Raw genomic sequence first — 21,112 nt, 5'->3', positions numbered from 1 at the left:
CGGCATGAGGCGCAGGTGGTGCGAGGCATCTTTAAAAAGACGCTCGTTGCTCTTTTTGTGAATTTCGCTGAGGAACTAGCTTGCTCTAAAAAGGATACGTCGCCGAATGGCGTAGCTCGCAGGATGGCTGAAGGTGGCGAAGACGGCCGGCTTCTTCGAGCGCTGTCCAAGCTTGCTAGATGCCCCTCGAACGGCGACGCGGCTTCTGCAGTTCAGAGATGCGAAGAGCTTCGCTGAATAGATGAAAATCAGGGTTCCAGGCTACAAACTTACGCTTATATGCACTCTAGCCACGCCCATTCTGGCGGGCTTTGATACAGTGACGGCGCGGGCGCCTCTCATTGGACGCGAGTTCACTCAAGTTCGTCTATAGGCTGCAGCAGTTGCCGCAGAGCAACCAATGAGCTCACTAGCTAGCCCACTCAAGGTATGCAGCTGCTGCACTGCGTTGACAATGGATACAAAATTAAGGATAATATTTTGGCTTCAATATCTCAGAAAAGATTAATCTTTCCCGTAGCGTAAGCTAGCTTACGCAATACGAGAGAACCTCTCGTAAGAGAACCAAATAGTTGCAAAAAGTTTAGTAAAAAATACACTTATGTTAAATCGGGGCTTGAACATAGGGCTTTTAGCATTTAATATTACAGCACAATACCAATCATAAATTAAACCTCCCCGGGTTTCACAAGCAAGAACTGATGTTTCATGTTATTGACGTGTCGCCACATTTGCTTTGTGAGCCGTTTAGTGATGTCTGATTCTTCAAAAGATCGTTCTTTTAAAATGATTTACAGCAAGTAACCGGTCGAGCAGGTTCACAAAATCTAAATGAATCGAACTTTAGTTCCAGGGTGATGATGCAAGATGCACAGCTGAAGTATATGTACTGCCTACGCAGCATGTCGAACTGTCCGACTCAAATAGAACAGAATGAGCTGTCCCCACGTTCTGTTGAAGTTTGCAGAGGATTACCGAGGACTTGCTATGTGACGAGATGTCAATGGTAGAAGCCGAATAAAACATTTATAAACCTACAGATGTTTATGTATTATTTTTAAAATATTTTAATAAATATTTGCAAATGAAGGTCTAGAGAAGTAGCCATTTTTCACGAAAGAACTGGTTCGTGAAAATTAAACAGACTTCCCATCACTAGCGCTGTTTACAAGAGTTGATAAATTATTTTATTTCATTTAAGAGCGAATAATAACTCGTTTTTTTCTCATCATTGCACAAAGTGATTGTGTGGCTTCATAACAATTTAAGTAGCATGGACTACAGAACGTCTATGGTGGTTTTTGGCCTTAATGGAGCTTGACCACCCGGAGTCAAAAATCACTATGAAATGTGTATGCATCTTTGAATTTAATTAAATTCTTAATTGAACACACATTGCATTTTATTTTATGCTGTTATGTCTGATCTCACCTAAGGCTCTAAAGAGTGATGTGGATAAATACAAAACCACAGAGAAATACAAATAATTAGATGCAATCAAGGAAGAATGTCGGAGACAGAAATATAATCCTTTTTATTACTTTTTTTATGTAAAGCCAAATCAGTTCTCAAATAGTATGGAGACAACACTCTTTGGCATTACTTCAGATAAGAGGGTTACGATCTTACTCGCATATGGCACAGATTTGCCAATCTGACTGATTTTTAATACATGGGATGTTCTTCCATTCTATTTATAGCACAAGACAACCAGTTATGTCTGCAGTTTTCCCGTAAAGCCACTCTGGCAGAAAAGTCAAATGAGTTCAGTGTCAAACTCAGCTTAATGTGCTGAGATATTTATGTCTACTGAATATAACATCCACTTTGGGCATGTGATATAGTTCAGCATAATTTTAATTGATTTAAACAGACTAGGGTTACTGCATTACTAACTCTCTAAAGCTGCTATACATGCAGTTCTGTGGATGTCACTTTTAAAAATGACAGTAGGAAGTGGAATGAGAATGGAAGGAGCAGCCCCAATGTGGTGTCTAGTGCTCAGGCAGCAAAGGAGAGATAAAGGTTAAGTACACATCTACAGGGGTTGAAACGCAGCAGCCTCAGAGGCTGGCTTTTAGTTGGATGGATGGATCTCTCTGATGGATGGAACCAGGGAGAGCTTACGGTTGCAGGTCATTAGCAAAGAAACGTTAATAAGCAAGGTGTTTTCTAAGAAAATACTCAATGCTGGGGATATACAGGGGCTTTAATTACAGAAAAAGCACTCGATATAGCTAAACCAGTTTGATCACCTTGAATACAGAGACTAAAGTGGAAGTAGACATGTTTGAAATGGCTAAATGCAGTATTAAAGGTGCCATCAGAAATTATTTCCTCATAAAAAATAAAAAAGAGTTACTTTTGACAAATATGTTTAATTATCTACACTCACATGAGACTAGTCATATCAGTAGTCTTATATCAGTAGCCGTTTTATTTGACATGGAGCTGAGTTGCCTCTTGGGGGCCGACATGATGAGATCACATGACCAGCTCGATACTACTCATTTTATCTCGGTAACCCACTATTATTGGAAGTTTCTGCTTAATCATGGCTGACTGTGAATAGCATTAGTAACTGAAAACCATTGCAAAATGACTTTCCATATCGGTCAATAGAACATAAAACAAAAATCCCTAAATGTACCTTTAAATTGATCATCAGTTTGTTGAATTACTGTGCATGTTTTTAAAGGTTGTAGCCTCAATGCATATTTTTTTTTTAAAAGTGCTGGCAGTTTAAAAAAAAAAAACTATGAGTAATGCTGCATTTCCAAGGCACTGTATTTCTAGGGACAGTGTGAGTGACTTAAATTATGGTGTGTGTTTTTGAATGATAATCTGCCCTGCCAGTCTGGCTAAATATAATTTTTCTAAAACACACACAGACACACACTTTGAGATTGCCCTCAGTTTATATCTCTTAGATTTCCTTTTAATCTCAGTGCATACTATATGTACACACATAAAAACACACAATTAAAAAAAAATAAAGATATACAAGTTTGGAACAACATGAGGGTGAGTAAATAATGAAAAAAATTTAATTTTGAGTGAACTTTTCCTTTAAACTGATTTTCACGGATTTGTGAATACATTTTAACTCCTGCTTCATAAAGAGCCATAGGCGGTGCCAGGATGACAGGGCTAAGCTGACCACTGTGTCCTTGAATGCCCTGGCAGTAGAGACTGAAAAAGGTGGGTGACTTATTGCTCTTAGCCTTATGTGCTCTGTCCCTATCCCCAGAGCCCTACTATCTCTCCCAATTCCCTCTCAAGAGAGCCCCCAGTTGGTGTCACCTTTTGAAGTGGCTGAGCAGGGTCCCCACCAGCTCTCCAATGCGGCTGTCCCCTGCTGGCACCATACCCTGCAAGCACACGATTAGGTCCCGGTTGTCTTTGGCGTGGAAGACAACCAGCTGGTCTTTCCCAGGGGACACACTCACTCCAGTCACCTGGGACAAGAAGAAAGTGTGACGTGAGTTAATACAGAGCTCATTCAATTGCAGCAGATCAGCGTTCACTAATGAGCCCAGCCATAATTTAATTCTCACTTTCCTGAACCATGATTACGGGCAATGGGTTCTGGAGGTGCAGCTGGGGGAACTATTACACATTTGTTGGTACATCAAGGTCTAGGAGAAAATCATTCTACTGAGCTTTTGCAATAAACAAGGTGATAATGATATAATTCTAGAGCAGATGCTTACTATCAAATCAATAATTAAATATGCGGTTGCTGATAACTTGTGTAACTATTATTATGTGATGTATGAGTGTGGCAATTTTTTGTGATGTATGGCTGTGGTGGACTATTCTTTGAGAACTTGATGAACCAGGTGTCAGAACGGACAGTAAATTCAAAAGCAAATCATGCAATCCTCCTACTTTTAAAATGGTAAAATTGTCTTTGTTTTCATTACGTTTCAAAATTATTTACAATGATACATCACAAGGGTGTGATAATGTTGATAACATATAATTTATTTACATTTCATTCTTTTTTTTGGTATGAAACACAAAATGAGATATTAGGCAGACTGGACTAGCTTCTGTTTTCCATACTTTGAAAGTGAATGGTGATTTATACTGTCAAGTATAAAGTTCCATAAAAAATGGCTCCTTTACACATGTTGTGTTAGGTTATTGATGCCTAATGCGATTGGTTCTCACATGACCAAAAGTTTGAAAATGTGACAGCAAATGAAAGTTGTGCGCTAAGGCGGAGTGGAAGATTATCAGAGAATAATGACTTAAATTTCAGTCTTTTCCTCACACAAAGCTATTGCATAGTTTCACAAGACTTGGAATTACAGTCGTATTAACTAAATTTTTGATGCTTTTATGGTGATTCTTGTCATTTTTTGGAGCTTAAAAGTATAAATTGATATATATATAAATATTTATTTATATTTTTTTAATTATAGTGTGATTTATACTTTTAAGCTCCAAAAAATGACAAGAATCACCATAATATATATATATATATATATTGTATATCAGTGGCGATTTCTCAGGCAAAGCCTTCTGTGCTGATGTAATATGCCTACTAAATATTTTTTCATCCTTTCATTGTCATTGACCTTTTTGCCTAAGTATTTTCAATTGCTTTCCACTCCTAATTAATCTAAAAAACTAATAGCAAAAAAAACATTAAAAAAAAACAATTTCCAATCGGAATTTATTCCTCAATGCTTACAAGCAATGTGTGACAATTGTTTCACAAATCGCATGCTGAGCTCCTTAACTGAAGCAGCGTGTGAGTCTGAGCTCCACTCCGTCAGGCCTTTAGAATTTTCACAGAATCCCTCAACAGTTTAAGTGAATAGGCCTCTAAAGTCAGATTGCCAGATTCATCAGTAAATCAGATTGATTTATTCATTCTTGGTGGGTGTGGTCTTTAGGATATGTCCCAGTTCAGACCAAAATTTGACGTAATTTGAAAGTGAAGAGCGCAAGATCTTGCTGACGAGACGTCTGTCATCAGTGCCTCATCACCATCGAGAAAACCTGAGATATTCTGCATGATTGTGCGATTGATTAATTAAACAGAGGAATGATCTTCACTTCAAGTAAATTAGTAAGTGCTTTTTGCAATGTTATAGCAACATCAGGAGTTTGCTAAGTGTAAATTAGTCTGCAGGAGCATTAAGTGTCAGAACAAGTTTTGAAAAGTATCCATGTGCCCTGATGAATCAATTTATTGCAAGCAAAATTTAAAATCACAAATATTATTAGAGAGCTTTCTCTTGGTATTAGACCTCCTTGGTTCTGGCTTTCATGCGTGGACGTGTTTTTAAAATGTCAATTGGCATTATTAGTTAATTAGACTGCCACGTAATGGATAGGCATACGATGTCTTATTCATTGTGAAACTGTGTTTCTTATTGGCATGAATTGCACTGAAGTCCTGGACTTAAAATGCACGGGCCGTGGCTGCTGTGTGTGTATATATATATATATATATATATATATATATATATATATATATATATATATATATATATATATGCACACCCAGGGTTTGAAATGAATGCCCGCCAACCCACCAAATGCAGGTAAAAATTGGCAGTGGCTGGTAACCCCCCCATCACTCTTACTAGCCACTTTGGCGGGTGATGTTTTCAGGGTTTTTCAGGCAACTTGGAGCCATGCTACAGTAAAACTTATTGGTAACTTGTACAGATTAATATTAAATTCATTAGTGCAATACTATTCGTCTTTGTTTTAATTACAGCAGTGAAAGTTGTGGTTACAGGTTTCTAAATGTGTTTAGGCTATTAGTATTTTCATAACAAAAACTATAGTTTTTAGAGAAGACTATCAACATTAACCAAATGACAATAAAGTGGAACAATTATAAATACCACAGTTAAACCATGCAAGAACAATGGTACATTTAATAAAGTGGTTAAAACTTCCATGAATTAAGGACAAATTATTGACCTGTTCTATCATACTCATGTTCTGTTCATGTTTGACTTAAATCATTAGGCTTGTTTCCTGAATTCTCGTTCAAATAAAATGTCCAAATACATGCATGCAGTTACAGTCTCCAGTTAACTTCATCACTTTTTGCAAAGTGGGAGAATATATTAGTATATGTTGAGTGGCTAGTGGCTCGTGGCCTAGGAAACTACTAGCCACAATGACTGGTGAGACAAAAAGTTAATTTCAAACCCTGCAGTTTTGTTTCACTAGTTACACTAAACAGTTAAACAGCCACTTTTGCGCTTGGTATTTCAGTGAAAACAATTCTGCGTCTTACTCACTAACCACTCATAATCTATTTTAGCAGGCACAGTAAGCACTGAAATTGTGCTGCATCTTGAGTATTTAAATGAATGGAGAAGACTGTTATAGCCTGGCATATACAGTATCCAGAAGCGCGGTGTAGTCAAACACACTTTCGGCATGTTTAAGAGATGATTTAGGTGTCTAGATAACAGGGATGATGTACAGTCCCAGCAGGGTGTCAAATACAGTGGTCTGGGCATTCCTCCACTATATAGCGCTCAGTATCAGAATGCAAAATTGGTATTGCATGTGCAAATTTCATAATGCACACTTTTTGTGTTTGCGCTGTTGGCTAATCTATATCATTATTTTTGTGAAGGGGTGCTAAACCAGAGCAAAGAGAGTGTGCTAATAAACCCCTAAGTCTCTTTGTTTCATCCTCTTTCTCTCTCTGTTATCCACACTCGCTCTTTCTTTTTACCCAACAGTGGGGCCAAGGTTCGATGAATGCAGCCCAGGCTATTGTGAAAAACAGTCAGGGGGAGATTGTGTGCACTAACTCCTCTGTGGAATAGCATCCTTGGGCAAAAATCACAATCTGAATCCTAGAACTCTCCACCACACCATTTATCTCGTCTTTCTAAATTGAGATGAAGTTTGACTGTATAAGAACCAAGAGAGCTATCTCTAGCATGCCTATGATCTGGCTTTGTGACGGTCTCAGAGATAAGATGCAACCATGCAGGAGGGCGACAGCTGGTATGATCAAAAAGAACCAAATTAATATACAGTCATGATGGGACACCGGACATTTGCCGGATATGAGCAATTTCTCACTTATGATTAACAATTAAATGCAGCACTCATGACCAGAAAAGGTCCTCATATCCTGATCTCCCACACCTTCTGATCAATGAATTATTATGACTTTTCTATTGTTTACATTATTTTGTTTGTGTTTAAATAAAATTAGAGATTGTTATTATTATTTTTTACATTGATTTTTATATGGATACATAATGTTTTTATGGCCAATGGTGGTAAATGTAACTAGATAGCCAATGCAATGCCTATGATACAGGATAATGCAATTGAAATATAGCAAGATATACGATTAACCTTTTTTTTGTTAAAACAACATTGATTTACAATTCACAATAAATATTTTGAAAACATAAACTGTGCATTATTCATTGACAAACTACACTAGGATGAGCTTCTGTAATCACCTAGGTCTATATAGTTATCGGCCAATGACCATTTGTTAAAATGGCCAAATATTGGTAAATGTATCGATCTGGCTGATGTATACCACTATTATTGACTATAGAAATTTCCATGACTTTTCCATTAAATCTTATGATTTTATTGACTTCCATGAGTTCACCAGGCCTAAAAAGCAAAAATTCCCTGATATTTCCAGGAGAAATATAAAGAGAAATATAATATCCCACTGTTTTAGAGATTCATTATATAACCATCACATAGTGTGAGATTTCTGCACTCTAGGGTATAACTTATTTTTTCTCCTATTGTTACAAGAGCTTTTTTCCTCATCATCATCTACAAACCATATGGCTTGTTGGCTTAAATCTGCAGAGATAAATGAACAAAAAAGCACAGAATCCAGTAAAATACACACAATCTAAAGAGGTTTATAAAGAGGTAAACAAAACCCACAACAGGGTGGAGAATGTGAAAACAAAGACACACTACGGATTCGTGAAGATACATCCAAGCCTGAGCAGAAGGAACACACCGAGGAGGCAAATTTGTGCACATGCCGGAACGGTACTAGACATCAGCTGATCTCCCCTCCTGCTCCATCACCATGACAACCCCATCCCCTGGGATGTTGGCATGACAACAGTGGAGAAGGAGATGGATGAAGGAGGAGAAGCATAGCAGAGTTGCAGAGTGGACTGTTTGGGGGGAGGAGATTAACAAGGTATTATTTTCTTCTTTTTGGGGGGGATAATATCACCCTAACATTTTCTATGGCATGGTTCAAGCCCAAGCATTTAAAACCACAATAAGTGCGCTTGATATCCTTTTGTCTTTGAGGCCTTAGCTGTCTTATAAATCATTTTACCCATTTCCCTGACCTTGTTCTTTTTGTCTCACAGGAGCACTAAATAAATGTAAGGGGCAAGAAAGGTTCAGCTAGGCAGTGACCTCTCCCTAATCATGATATGTTAACTGCTCTTTTCCTCCATCCAAAAAGCAATTACAGATTTGCTTGCATTGGGCAATTTCTTATCCAACCCATTTCACATATTGTAAATCAATAAAAAAAACGATCTCCCTTTGATGTCTGCGTCAGGATGAAGAAAACAGGCTACAGGTTGATTTTAATTTAATTTCACAGTTCTCAACACTTTCCCAGCTCGCTTCTCCCACTTTAAATCGCAGAGAAATGGCTGATTGGGTCTGACTGGTGACTGTTTTAGATTTTTAAAAGGACTAAAAATTCACCAGGTCTAAACCTGTTTAAAGCTGGCTAATCCATGAGACTGACAAAGGGCTCGACCTGAGTAGTGCTTCAAACACAATGGGTAATTCATGTAAATCTATGTTAGGTAACCTGAGACTGGTATTCCACCAGTTTTAGCACAGGATGTAATATTTTAGAGCATAATATTTTAGATGTGTTTGGGTTTACAGATTGCTACAGTATTACAACAACCTTTATCAATCCTGGAAGGATATAAAGGGCATCCAAATATCTGACATATAATCATAGACTACAAAAATTCAAATGATTGCATTATAGTACTATAATCTGAACTTTATTTTTAAAAAAGGTACATATTTACATTATAGAGTGGGGTAGTCTTCATGGGCTTGTACTGCTTGACTGGATCCATTTTGTAAAGATGGCGATCAGTGATGAGCAATGTTCGGTCCTCTGCCTTATTGAAGCGATTGATCTGTTGAGGTAACATTATATAGACATCAAACAAAAGCACGCAGTGGACACTGAAGCAATGATACACACCAATTTTAATGTAAACAAGCTCTTTAAATCAGGGAAGTCTCAATAGCATAAAATAAAGGACATACTTTGCGGACATTGCAGGAGAAGAGAACCCTCATAAACTTGTCTTTCCTCTGCAATTCACTGGACACCAAAGTAAAGGAAGATGCTGTCCCAGGACTGTCCCTTTTCTAAATAAATGTAAACAAAATATATAATTTATATATTCAATTCAATTCAAAGGGGCTTTATTGGCATGAATGTAAACAATACAATATTGCCTAAGCAGAACTACATCTTAATCTATACATTTAGTTTAACAAATTTAACACATATAAAAATAAATAATAAAAATAAATACAAAACAGGTTCAGAACTGCTGAAGACCACAGTGTTTAAATAACTGAAGAGAACTGACATATACTGACACATAAATGAATATACACACATACACTGAGGGTCACTGTGATGAACATTGGGGTGACACACGGGGGTAAAAAAAAAAAATATATATATACACATACATACATACATACATACATACATACATACATACACACACACACACACACACACATACTCAAACATGCACTTATAGTTATGTGATTTCAAACACCAACCAGGTAGTTGCCCTCCCAGACTCTCTGCAATCCAAGATCTGCTCTCTGCCCCTTCAGACACTCTAATGTGGCAACTTTAGCCCTGATCTGCAGTGCTTCCTCAGGAGACAGGTCTTTAATGAGTGTCCAGGCCCACCATCTACAACATAGTATCCAATGAATGAATGTTACATTTATATAGCACTTTTCTAACTCTAGACTCAGTGCTTTACACTGTAAACCGGGGACTCTACCCAACCACCACCAGTGCGCAGCATCCACCCGTAAAATGCGAAGGCAGCCATAGTGCGCAATTATGCTCACCACATAATTGCGCACTATGGGAGGAGGTAGTAGAGTGATACAGCCAATTCATGGATGGAAATTATTAGGAGACCATGATTGATGATTGATAAGGGCCAATGGGGAGAATTTGGCCAGGAAACCAGGTTACACTCCTACACTAGACTACAGAGAGTCAGGACCTCAGTTTAACATCTCATCCGAAGGACGGATCCAACACAAAAGTCAGCAACACATACTGTACATCACCCACAACATTCATTGCAATTCTTTTTTACACTGTAGCTAATTAAAGTGTTAACATAAACCAAGTCCATACATTGGGTTACAAAAGTCTGAGACCAAATTGAAACCCTGATATTCAAAGTACAGCATAAGTTATTTTAGAAAATAAATAGGATTTAGAAAAATGTTTAACAGAAATTTGTATGACATATGTTGTCAAATAAATAAAGCATTTAAGATTCAGCATTATTCTAGGTCACTAATTAAATAAGCAAATTTGTTACATTGACCATGTTGACTCCTTTGTACTTAAGTCCAGATTTCCTTCTTTCCATTGCAGCACACAAAATGCTCTTTGGAACATCCTCAAATCATGTGGAGATAACATGGATAATCAGGTTTTGGATAAACTTACGGTCCATGCCAGCTTGAGTGCATGCTATCATGAAAGCAAAACGGGAACAAATACTAAGAAATTCTTAATTTATGTTAATTTTCTAAATAATTCTAAAACATTTTACTCACATTGTTATAATTTGTAAAGACAAAAACATTTTTTTTGAGAAATTCCACAGAGAAGAATTTTCACTAGTGGTCTCAGGCTTTTGGTTTTTATGACCACAAATGCAAACTTCAAGATTATATTTTGCCTTTCCTCTCCATTGTTCTTAAGGTCAAAGCTGTGTGTTAAGGCTTCTGTGAGTAGATCTCAAACAAGGCTTTGATCCAAAAATCAATGTGTGCTCCAGGCACAACAGCCCTGTTCAACGCAAGAGAGCCTTTCCTTACATAAAGACCTTAGAAATCTACAAGCTCCTAGCAAAAAATAACACTTCCTAGAAAAACAACGATAAAGAATGAAAGCCCAGGAGTGAGTCACTGATATCACATTGTGTGGTAACATTACGCCAGACCTATGGAGGAAAAACCTGATGTATTCCCCATCACAGGCTGCCCAATAGGGATGCTGATGCTCGTGCAGCATTGGAGTGAGATAGGGGGAGTCATACATTACAACCCCATTAATCATGACTCCCATTCAGAGCACCAGTGAGCTTGTCCACTTTCTGTCCATGCTAACTCTGACCTGTTATAGATGATCCTTAGTGCCTCTTCAAACTTGCGTAAGACCTTGGGCGGCATGGGCCATTTCACATGTTTGCCGTGATCCTTCATAGTGCGGACATGTCTGAAGCGGGAGTTGACCTCACAGATGTACGATTTCACCTTGTATCGTCTGTATGCGCGGATGATGATGACGGCGGCACGCATGCGGCGGTATCGCATTCTAGCCAGTGTCCCACGCCACACCTGGGTGAAAATGAGACACAGAAACTTTAAAGGTGGTGTAATGTTTTCAATGTGAAAATCCTTTTTCCATCCCAGCTTAATATGCAGAGACAACTAAAAGTAAACCATTCTCACTGTAGGCTGATTCCCCTGTAAAGTGTAAATACTGTAGTGTTTTCAAAACATTGCCCTGTTTATTTGAGCATTCTGACCAGGCTGAAATGGCAACATTAGCTCAACCAATGGCTTGAGTTTGAAGAGGGACTATCTGTCCAAACAATGGTAGAAGGTGGAAGTGTTTAGAAAACCTGTTTGGAAACAATCATTAATTTATTCAATTCCATTTGGTGATACTAGTAGCACAGAAATGTTCACCTTTATATAGCAAGATTTACTTGTTTTACTAGGTAAAAAATTCAAATAAAACACTTGATAGAGATATACCGTGGTGCCATCTATAAGATATCTGCTCTTCTATGAGATATATTGGGACTCTTTAATTATACATATAATCTGATCTGTGGGACCCAAAGTGCATGTCAGAGGGTGTAAGCCCCATCTTAGACATGAATAATAGACAATAATGGAACTCTGGGGAGCTGTTTGAGGGGCTCAGTAAAAATCTGCACCGTATGTTCAATTCACTTCACGTTGGAGAGAAGCAAAAATAGCCTAAGTCTGGCAAATATGGCACCATAAACATGTGGTTAAACCTGATCATGTAGTCCAAGCACAGCACATGTCGCTTAGAGACAATTCCAATGTCCTTTCCATTTTCCATCATCTTGTTCAAAATATTATGATGATGCTACCTTTGACGTAAGGGACCTGGGTTGGCCCCTATTAACTGAAGTCTTAAGTATGCATTAAAGGGAGAGTTCACCCAAAAATGTAATCAAATCAACCATCTAATCAACCTTGTTACATTAAAGTATAGATTTTTTCTGTTGTGGAACGCACATTTTATTTTCTGGCTATCAAGCTTCAGAAAGGGCAAATAAGACCAAAAAAGTACCATTAAAGTAGACCATATGACTTGTATCCTATATTCGAAATCTTCTGAGATCATACGATATATTTAGCTTTTTGGGTGGACTGCCCCTTTAGTAAAACCTTAGTGCAGCAGTGTTTGTAAGGATTGCTGTTATAAATTCAGTGCAGTAGTGCGGGAGAGTATCCCTAGATGGCCTTTGCCTCTGTACCAGCACTGATTTAGAAGAAGAACTTGCTTTGAGGTTTGGTGTTTCTGTGACCGAGCTCATTATATAACTTCATGGTTTGACTTGCAGAGGAGTGCAATACTTCACATTCAATACTTGCAAATCTGCAACAGGAGCTTCAACATCATTACATCTGATGTGACGTACACGTCTCATTTCTAAACAAATTCTAATCAATCAGTTCGAAAGACATCTAGTGCAATCCAAAAAATTGCTTTTATTTTTAACCCTTTTTCTCCCAATTTGGAATGCCCAATGCCCAATTCCTAATACTTAGTAGGTCCTCGTGGTGGCGCGGTTACTCACCTCAATCTGTGTGGCGGAGGACAATTCTCAGGTGCCTCTGCTTCTGAGACAGTCAATCCGCGCATCTTATCACGTGGCTCACTGTGCATGACACAGGTGAGGACTCACAGCATGTGGAGGCTCATGCTACTCTCCGCGATCCACGCACAACTTACCACGCACCCATTGAGAGCGAAAACCCCTAATCGGGACCACGAGGAGATTACACCCCATGTGACTCTACCCTCCCTAGCAACCAGGCCAATTTGGTTGCTTAGGAAACCTGGCTGGAGTCACGGCCTGGATTCAGACTTGAGACTCCAGGGGTGGTAGTCAGCATCAATACTCGCATAGCTTATTGATATTCTTTGCTAATTAGAGGCTGAAGGGTCACTTTCTATTCTTTACTGTTTCATCCTTTTATTTAAGTTTTGTTCCAATGCTGCAAACTGTCCAAAATGTGGATTCTGCTCATATTTTATTTGGTTAAATTTGCTTTAATTACACGTTTTTCCTTCTAAACTACGACTGGAAATGAACTTAGATGATTTGAAATTTTAATGCTATAAAGTATTGACATATTACATAATAAGTTACATAAACCAATTGATTTTCTTTGAGTGAAGGCTGTTTCTGTTCAAGAGGACGAGCACCGTTTGTTAATTTTTGTTGCTCACACAGTGAGTTGCATTCACTGAAGCTCAGAAAAACTGACCACTCTAAAAAACTTACAAGTAGTATGATTCAACACACACACACAAATATCTCATGTTTTATTGAAACATCTGTTGTTGTATTTCAAATTTCCGTTTCATACATCAAAAAGTCATCTATCCCATCAACTTATGTTAACAAAATCATATAAGCAAGACAACAAATGCAAACATTCTATAAATGTTCAGAAAAACTTGCTTAATCTCAACTGGAAACACTGGAGCACAATGCCCAATTAGAAGCTCTCTTACAAAGGAATGCTCATATTGTGTTTATGGTCACTTAGGGAGGTGAGGCAGACTGCATATTCACACTGGCAATGTTGATGACTTTGGAGATGGTTAAACAGTGGAGCGAACAGACGGTCTGTGTTTGTTTTTAGAGAGGGAGGCAGAAGCAGACGACACCCAGGGGAATGTGGGCAAATCAGACCAATAACAGCACCTCACTTGCCCCGCCCCCTCCAGTTATCTTGTCTGATCAGCTTTTAACAAACCCAGCACAATACTGCCTCTCCACACGAGATTTACACACTCATCAAAACCAAACCGGAGAACCCCAAGACAAAGAGACAGACATTCTAAAGACTCTGCAATAAATAATTAAAGAAATAAATCTTTCAATCAAACCCCATTGTTTGGTGCTTTGTGTTTTAAATTCTCTTGGCAGGGCTGAAGAAAAATTTTGATTAAAAATGGCTGCGACAGGATAAGATCTACACGTTTTAATGGCAGCAACTGCTGTGCAAACAACTTCTTTATTGAGGTGAAATGGAACATGAATAAAAAGACGCTGTGTGAATATCTCCTCTCGTAGAAAGCAGGAAAAAGAAATTCAAGCAGAATCTATTCAGATGTGCAATCAGGTGTCAAAAGGCAATTATAGATGACTGACAGAATGTGAGGTGACTTATTATTAATCAGAGAGGCAGGCAGGAAAATCCCACAATCCCTTAACTCACACACAATTTCACACACTGGCAGGACAGAATCATGGTTAGAGTATGTGACAGTGTTAAACACAAACAAAAAGATCCTAACCACAGATGACCCCCAGAGACAATGAGGGAGGAGGACAGAAGGGAGCTATATTCATAAGTCAATAAAGACAGATTGCTTGACTAGTGTGTGTGTGCGCGGGTGTGTGCTAAATGTTGGGGTGCTGTCACTTTCTTAGCCAAATAACAGTATGACTCCCGTTGCAGCTGTCACTGCCTTCATAAACACCTTACTAGTGTTCACCATTAGTCTTGCATGCACTGTCTTTCTTTGTTACCCTTGTTTGTGCTTCATCTAATCTTTCTCTCTGCCTCTAACAAAGTTAATTGTAATAATTAAACAAGATTTTTAAATTTTCTGGAAATGCGAGTGGTGCTTACCTACAACAAAAATCTGTCATGATGCCAGGGCATTGCTATATGGTTGTGAGGCGTTCCAGGTTGTTTTTAAGCACAAATTGCTTCAGTATGTGGTTGTCTAGGTGTTCTGGGTGGTTGCTGATTGGCTACTTACAGGCTAAAGTCGAAAGAGCCAACCCACAAGTATCTATTATGATCCCTCCTTTAATTTAAGTCTAGGAATTTTCTAACCTATTTGAGTGTCCACTAGGAAAACATAAGTCTGATGTGTATCAGATGTGTATGACTTTCTATCTTCTTTCTATTTCTATTCTTTTTCAAAGAATATTTCAGCTCTGTAGGTCCATAAATGCAAGTGAAAGGATGCCAAAATGTTGACGCTTTAAAAAGCACATAAAGGAATCATAAATGTAATCCATATTTTAAAAAGTGATATAATAGGTGTGGGTGAGAAACAGATCACCGTTTACATCCTTTTTTGCTAGACATACTTCTCCCTGCCCAGTAGGGGGCGATATGCATGCAGAATGCAAATCACCAAAAACACAAGAAGAATGTGAAAGTTTACAGTATAGATTAACTGAATACCACTTCTGTAGACATTGATTTTAACACTGGAGTCTTATGGATTTTCTGACTTATGTGATATTTGGAGCTTCAAAAATTTGGCACCCATTCACTTGCATTGTATGGAGCAGATCAATTCTTCTAAAAAACCTTTATTTGTGTTCTGCAGAAGAAAGAAAGCCATTCACATCTGAGAGACATAAGGGTGAGTAAATGATGAGAGAATTTACATTTTTGGTGTATGGTGCAATCATTGTTGCATACTTTATCAAACACCACTAATTTCAATGTCTTAGCAAGTCATTTCTGAGCAAACTATTCCTTTATAATGGCAAAATGCTAACAAATATGGAGGTCAAACTAAAAAGAAAACAGTAAGGATATTTTGATACTGAATCTCTAACCTATTTGCCTATCCTAAGACATTAAGCACTTCTGAATTGAATATTTTCAAGGACAGAATGGTGAAGTACCTACATTAGATGCAGTACATTTCCATTTCCCTCTTTGCCAGTGATGCTGTGTCCTCATTAACTGTTGTCTAGTGAGCTGCCAAGAATGGGATACCGCAATCGCACATCACAACACCAGGCGCACATTTCACAAAAACCCTATAGTTTGACATCATGTGTAAAAAATAAAATAATAATAATAATAATAATTTCTGTGGAAAAAGATTCCTTGGTTTCCAATAAAGTGACGTTTACCTTGTGCTGCAATTTGTTACAGCAAAAAGGAGAAGACGTTGTAGAAAGCAAACAATACTTACAGGAAACTTAAGGAATTTATGAAAAATATATAAGAGATTTATAAGTGCTCTTATAAGGAGCCTAAAATCTGTGCATTGAGTGTTTGTCGGCCACAGTAAACATAATAAAATTCACATTATGTTTGGCAAGTAAAGTCTTAAATCTGTTCATCACTTCCTAATCTAGTGGTATGGGAATGAACTCAGTTGATAAAATAAACAAAGAGAGCTTCTCTTGCAGTAGAATCCACAACTAACACAGTCAATGTTGTGGATGGCGGGACTTGAGTTTATGAAATATTAATTAAATGGGAGGAAATTCATGAATAATGAAAACTATCTAGGTTTGTGTTTCATACTAGCTGATCCGAATGACTTCAAATTGCATCCGTTCAAAGCCACATGTCTTTTCAAGCACACATCCTGATGAACTGATCTTAAGAGTGGTTTAGTTCTCAGCCAGCTAGAGTATAAGAACATCTCACTTCTGCCCAAAGGAGCTCACTGGCAAAACAGAGGACTCTGGGTATTTTTATCACCTACGGGAGAAGCGCTAAAGCATAACGGCTTTGGAATGGCAGTGGAGAGGGGGTGGAGGGAGGCAATGACACAGAAAAGTGGAAGGATATGCATGAACAGGGTTGAGAATCGAGAAATAGTTCATATTTAGAACTGGTTTTGGTTTTCCATTTTATTTTTTTATTTTTTATTTTTTTAAGTACAGAACAAATTATTTCTACAACGTTCGGTTATGTTAACAGTTCTTAAATGTCTGCATTCTTTTGAAAGGAACACCATAGTAAAATACTCAGTGACAACAATAAAAAGACAACACTTTTTCATTGTGTTAAAATCCACACAGGCTATAGTATATTCTGATATTTTTAGTGAATCATTAAAAAATAAATAAAAAGTTAGGAATCTAGTAATCTGAATTGGAATTAGAATTGCTAAATTTCATACGATTCCCATTCTTATACTAAGTGGTGGTGTGAGACAGACAGTGAACAAGAAGGGAAATCAGTGTGTGAGGAGGAAAGGAGGTGAAGAATAACTGAGCATTGATTGGGGATGTTTTTTTTTTATTTAGGAGCTTAAAAAAGATGAAAGATAAATGCAACCCCAAGAGCTATGCCGAGAGACAGAGACCCACAGAGAGAGACAAAGAAAAGTAAGAGCGGTCGCAAGATTTGAAGGCATATGGATAGTGGATTCAGATGTTTTCACTGGGTTCATTGAGGGTTGGGAGCCCTGGAACAAAATAAGGAACCTCTGGCAAAAGTGGCAGACTTGGCAAAGTCAAACCTGTCTGCCAGATGCTGATAAAAGGATTGCGTGGTAGGGAAGACAATCAAAAGCTGAAAACAATACGTAAGGGACCAGAATAAACACAAATGGATGGTTTCAGTGTTTAAGGCCAATCGTAAGCTGTTTTTATGCAGAATAACACGTTAGCTCCAATCACTCAAGGGAAAACGACACATCTGAAATCAGCTCCGCTGAGATGCACTGATATTGCCTGGAGGTAAGCAATGTGATTAATAGAGTGACAACATACCTACAAATACCGTTTTTTCCCTCAGGGAACACAAGGTGAACATGTCTCAGGATAACACATCCATTTAAAGGAACCATTAAATGGTCTGCATCGATACAAAAAGGTCAAACGATTAATCTCCAATACAGGAAGAGCATAGATTTAACATGTTGATATCTGCCTCTGCTCAGGAATGTGCTAGCTAGAAATACCAGTAATGGGCCTTGAACTGAGAGCTGGATATTGGTATAGCTCTGTGAAAAAACTATGTCAGTTTGTGTTCAAAAGCACACTGTTAAAGGGAGGCCCCCTGAAAAAACAGCAGTAGTGGTAAAAAGACTCAATACGCAGACAGGAGCTGACAGAATACATACTTTGATCTCTAATAACTGTCAGTCACTGAAGACAGTAAAGAGGGAGTGGGGAATATACAGAAGCTGGCTATGACGTTGCAATAATTTTGTTTGACAGTAAAATGACACTGGAAGTCAACTAATCTGCCATTCAGAATTTTCTTAGCCTCCTGATGAAATTTAAAGGTAGAAAGGTCCCAATAATAATAAAAAATGGGTATTGGAAGTATTGTTTGATTTGTATTTACAGAGACACAATAGAGAGAAAGCCAGAGGGCTTTGCATGCCATATACAGTACATATTTTAACGTTGTTATTCTTTTGTCTGCTGAACGAGAATGAGCCCTTTTGTATGGAGATGACATGGTCAATGTCACAAATGTGCTTATTAACTTAAGTGACCTAGAATCAGTGCAGAATCTTAAATATTTGTATGCATTTTATAATAATAATAATTCCTTACATTTATATAGCGCTTTTCTAGGCAATCAAAGTGCTTTACATAATATAGGGGGAACCTCCTCAACCAGTGCAGCATCCACCTGGATGATGCAACGGCAGCCATAGTGTGCCAGAACAATTACCACACACTAGCTATAGGTGGAGAGTGATGTAGCCAATTTAGGAATGGAGATTATTAGGAGGCCATGATAGATAAGGGCCAATGGTGGCCAGGACACCAGGGTTTTACCCCTACTCTTTACAAGAAGTGCCCTGGGATTTTTATGACCACAGAGTGTCAGGACTTTGTTTTAACATCTCATCAGAAAGACCATGCTTTTTTACAGTATAGTGTCCCCATCACTATACTAGGGCATTAGGACCCACACAGACTGCAGGGTGAGCACCCCCTGCTGGCCTTCCTAATACCACTTCCAGCAGCAACCTTGGTTTTCCCCATGAGGTCTCCCATCCAGGTACTGGCCAGGCTCAAACCTGCTTAGCTTTAAATGGGCAACCAGGCAAGAGCTGCAGGGAGATATGTCATATATTTAATTTAAGTTTTTTTTACTTTTTTTTTTTTATTCAAATTCTTTGTTTATTGAACTCCCAATTTCCAATGTGGTCTGAGTCTTTTGCATTCTACTGAATATGATTAAATTATCACATAGAGAAATATTTTTATGTTAGATGAAGTTCTCGAACCTTCTGCATAAAGAGGACGATCCTCTTCACCATCTCTGTCCTCTGCTCCTCCAGGCTGAAGATGGTTCGGGGAGTGCGTATGAACACTTTGGTCTTGCCGTAGGCCACATCGTGTTCGAACCCACAACCCTGCAGCAGACGTTTCACTGCCTCCTTGTCCGACGGCAGGTCGTGGTTGGGCCAGGTAAACTCTGAGATCATCTTATATCTGAAGAAGAGAGAAGTCAAGTTCCTGATTTCTTCTATTTTTGTGTACATTTCATATTAAATTGTTTTAGATCTTTAAACGAGATTGTAACAGGTAAAGGATGGGCATGGAGGAGGCAGGAACTGGCAGAACACTCAACGTAAACTTTAATGACAGAAATCAACTTAAAACAACATAAAACACAAAGACGCACACAAACACACACACAGCGGCCTCTCTCCGAACTGGCACCTTCAGCTGGTTTTATCCCCGTCCCAGCTGATTAGCCCAATTCAGGACCAGGTGCATGTTCTCACTGCCCCAGCTACCTTTTCGTCACAGAGATATAACATAAAACAAAGGCAACCTGAGTAAAAACAAAATACAGCTTTAAATTATCCTTTTTTTTTTATTATTGAAGCAAAAAAGTTATCCAACCCCTATATCACCCATGTGAAAATCGAACTGCCCCCTTAAACTTAATAGCTGGTTGTGCCACCTATAGCGACAACAACTGCAACAAAATGCTTCCGATAAATGGAGATCATTCTTTCACAACACTGTGGGGGAAAGGCCAACTCTTTGCAGAACTGCTTTAGTTCAGACACATTGGAGGGTTTGAGCATGAACTGCCCGTTTAAAGTTCTGTTACAGCATCTCAATAAAATTTTGGATCATTGTCTTACTGCATAATCCAGTTACGCTTGAGCTTCAACTCACGGACTAATGACCGGAAGTTCTCCTTTACGATTAGAGAGCAGAATTAATGTTTCCCTCAATTATTGCAAGTCGTCCAGGCAATGAAGCAGCAAAGCATCCCCACACCATCACACTACCACCACAATGCTTGTCCGTAGGTATGATGTTCTTTTTGTGGAAATCTGTGTTTGATTTACGCCAGACTGATTTGCGGAGACCTAGCATGTTTGGAGGCTTCGTGCTATTCTCTGTGGCATCCACGCACAACTCACCATGCAACCCACCAAGAGTAAGAACCACTAGAATAGTGACCACGAGGAGGTTAACCCAATGTGACTCTACCCACCCTAGCAACCGGGCCAATTGGTTGCTTAGGAAGCCTGACTGGAGTCACTCAGCACACCTTGGATTCGAACTTCTGACTCCAGGTGTGGTAGTCAGTGTCTTTACTTGCTGAGCTACCCAGGCCCCCTTTCCTCATCATTTCTGAAATTTCTTTCGACCTTGCTACTGGGTGTGACCTTTTTGCCAAATTTATGCTGGTGAAAAAGTTATATTTAAGTGTTGATTTGATTGAACAAGGCTGGCAGTAATCAGGACTTGGTGTGTCTAGTCCAGCTGAACCTTATTATGAATGCAGTTTCATAGATTTGGGGATTTAGTAA

General features: G+C 38.5%; 1 protein-coding gene across 2 annotated transcripts in view; it reads right to left on the bottom strand.

The window, feature by feature from the left end:
- The window catches only part of LOC127633214 (unconventional myosin-Id-like), a 103,044-nt gene that overhangs the window by 26,530 nt on the left and 55,402 nt on the right, over positions 1–21,112 (bottom strand). For both annotated transcript variants that reach the window (XM_052112140.1, XM_052112141.1), the window contains exons 16-21: positions 19,562–19,769; positions 11,432–11,655; positions 9,838–9,976; positions 9,304–9,408; positions 9,057–9,170; positions 3,304–3,458 (exon numbers count right to left, since the gene is read on the bottom strand). In XM_052112140.1, the coding sequence (XP_051968100.1) occupies positions 3,304–3,458; positions 9,057–9,170; positions 9,304–9,408; positions 9,838–9,976; positions 11,432–11,655; positions 19,562–19,769 (945 nt within the window). The remainder of the gene's footprint in view (positions 1–3,303; positions 3,459–9,056; positions 9,171–9,303; positions 9,409–9,837; positions 9,977–11,431; positions 11,656–19,561; positions 19,770–21,112) is intronic.

The sequence above is a fragment of the Xyrauchen texanus genome, chromosome 40, assembly GCF_025860055.1.
Source record: "Xyrauchen texanus isolate HMW12.3.18 chromosome 40, RBS_HiC_50CHRs, whole genome shotgun sequence".
NCBI classification, from domain to species: domain Eukaryota; kingdom Metazoa; phylum Chordata; class Actinopteri; order Cypriniformes; family Catostomidae; genus Xyrauchen; species Xyrauchen texanus.
Note: the sequence above shows the minus strand (reverse complement) of the source record. Positions and strands in the feature narration are given on the sequence as shown.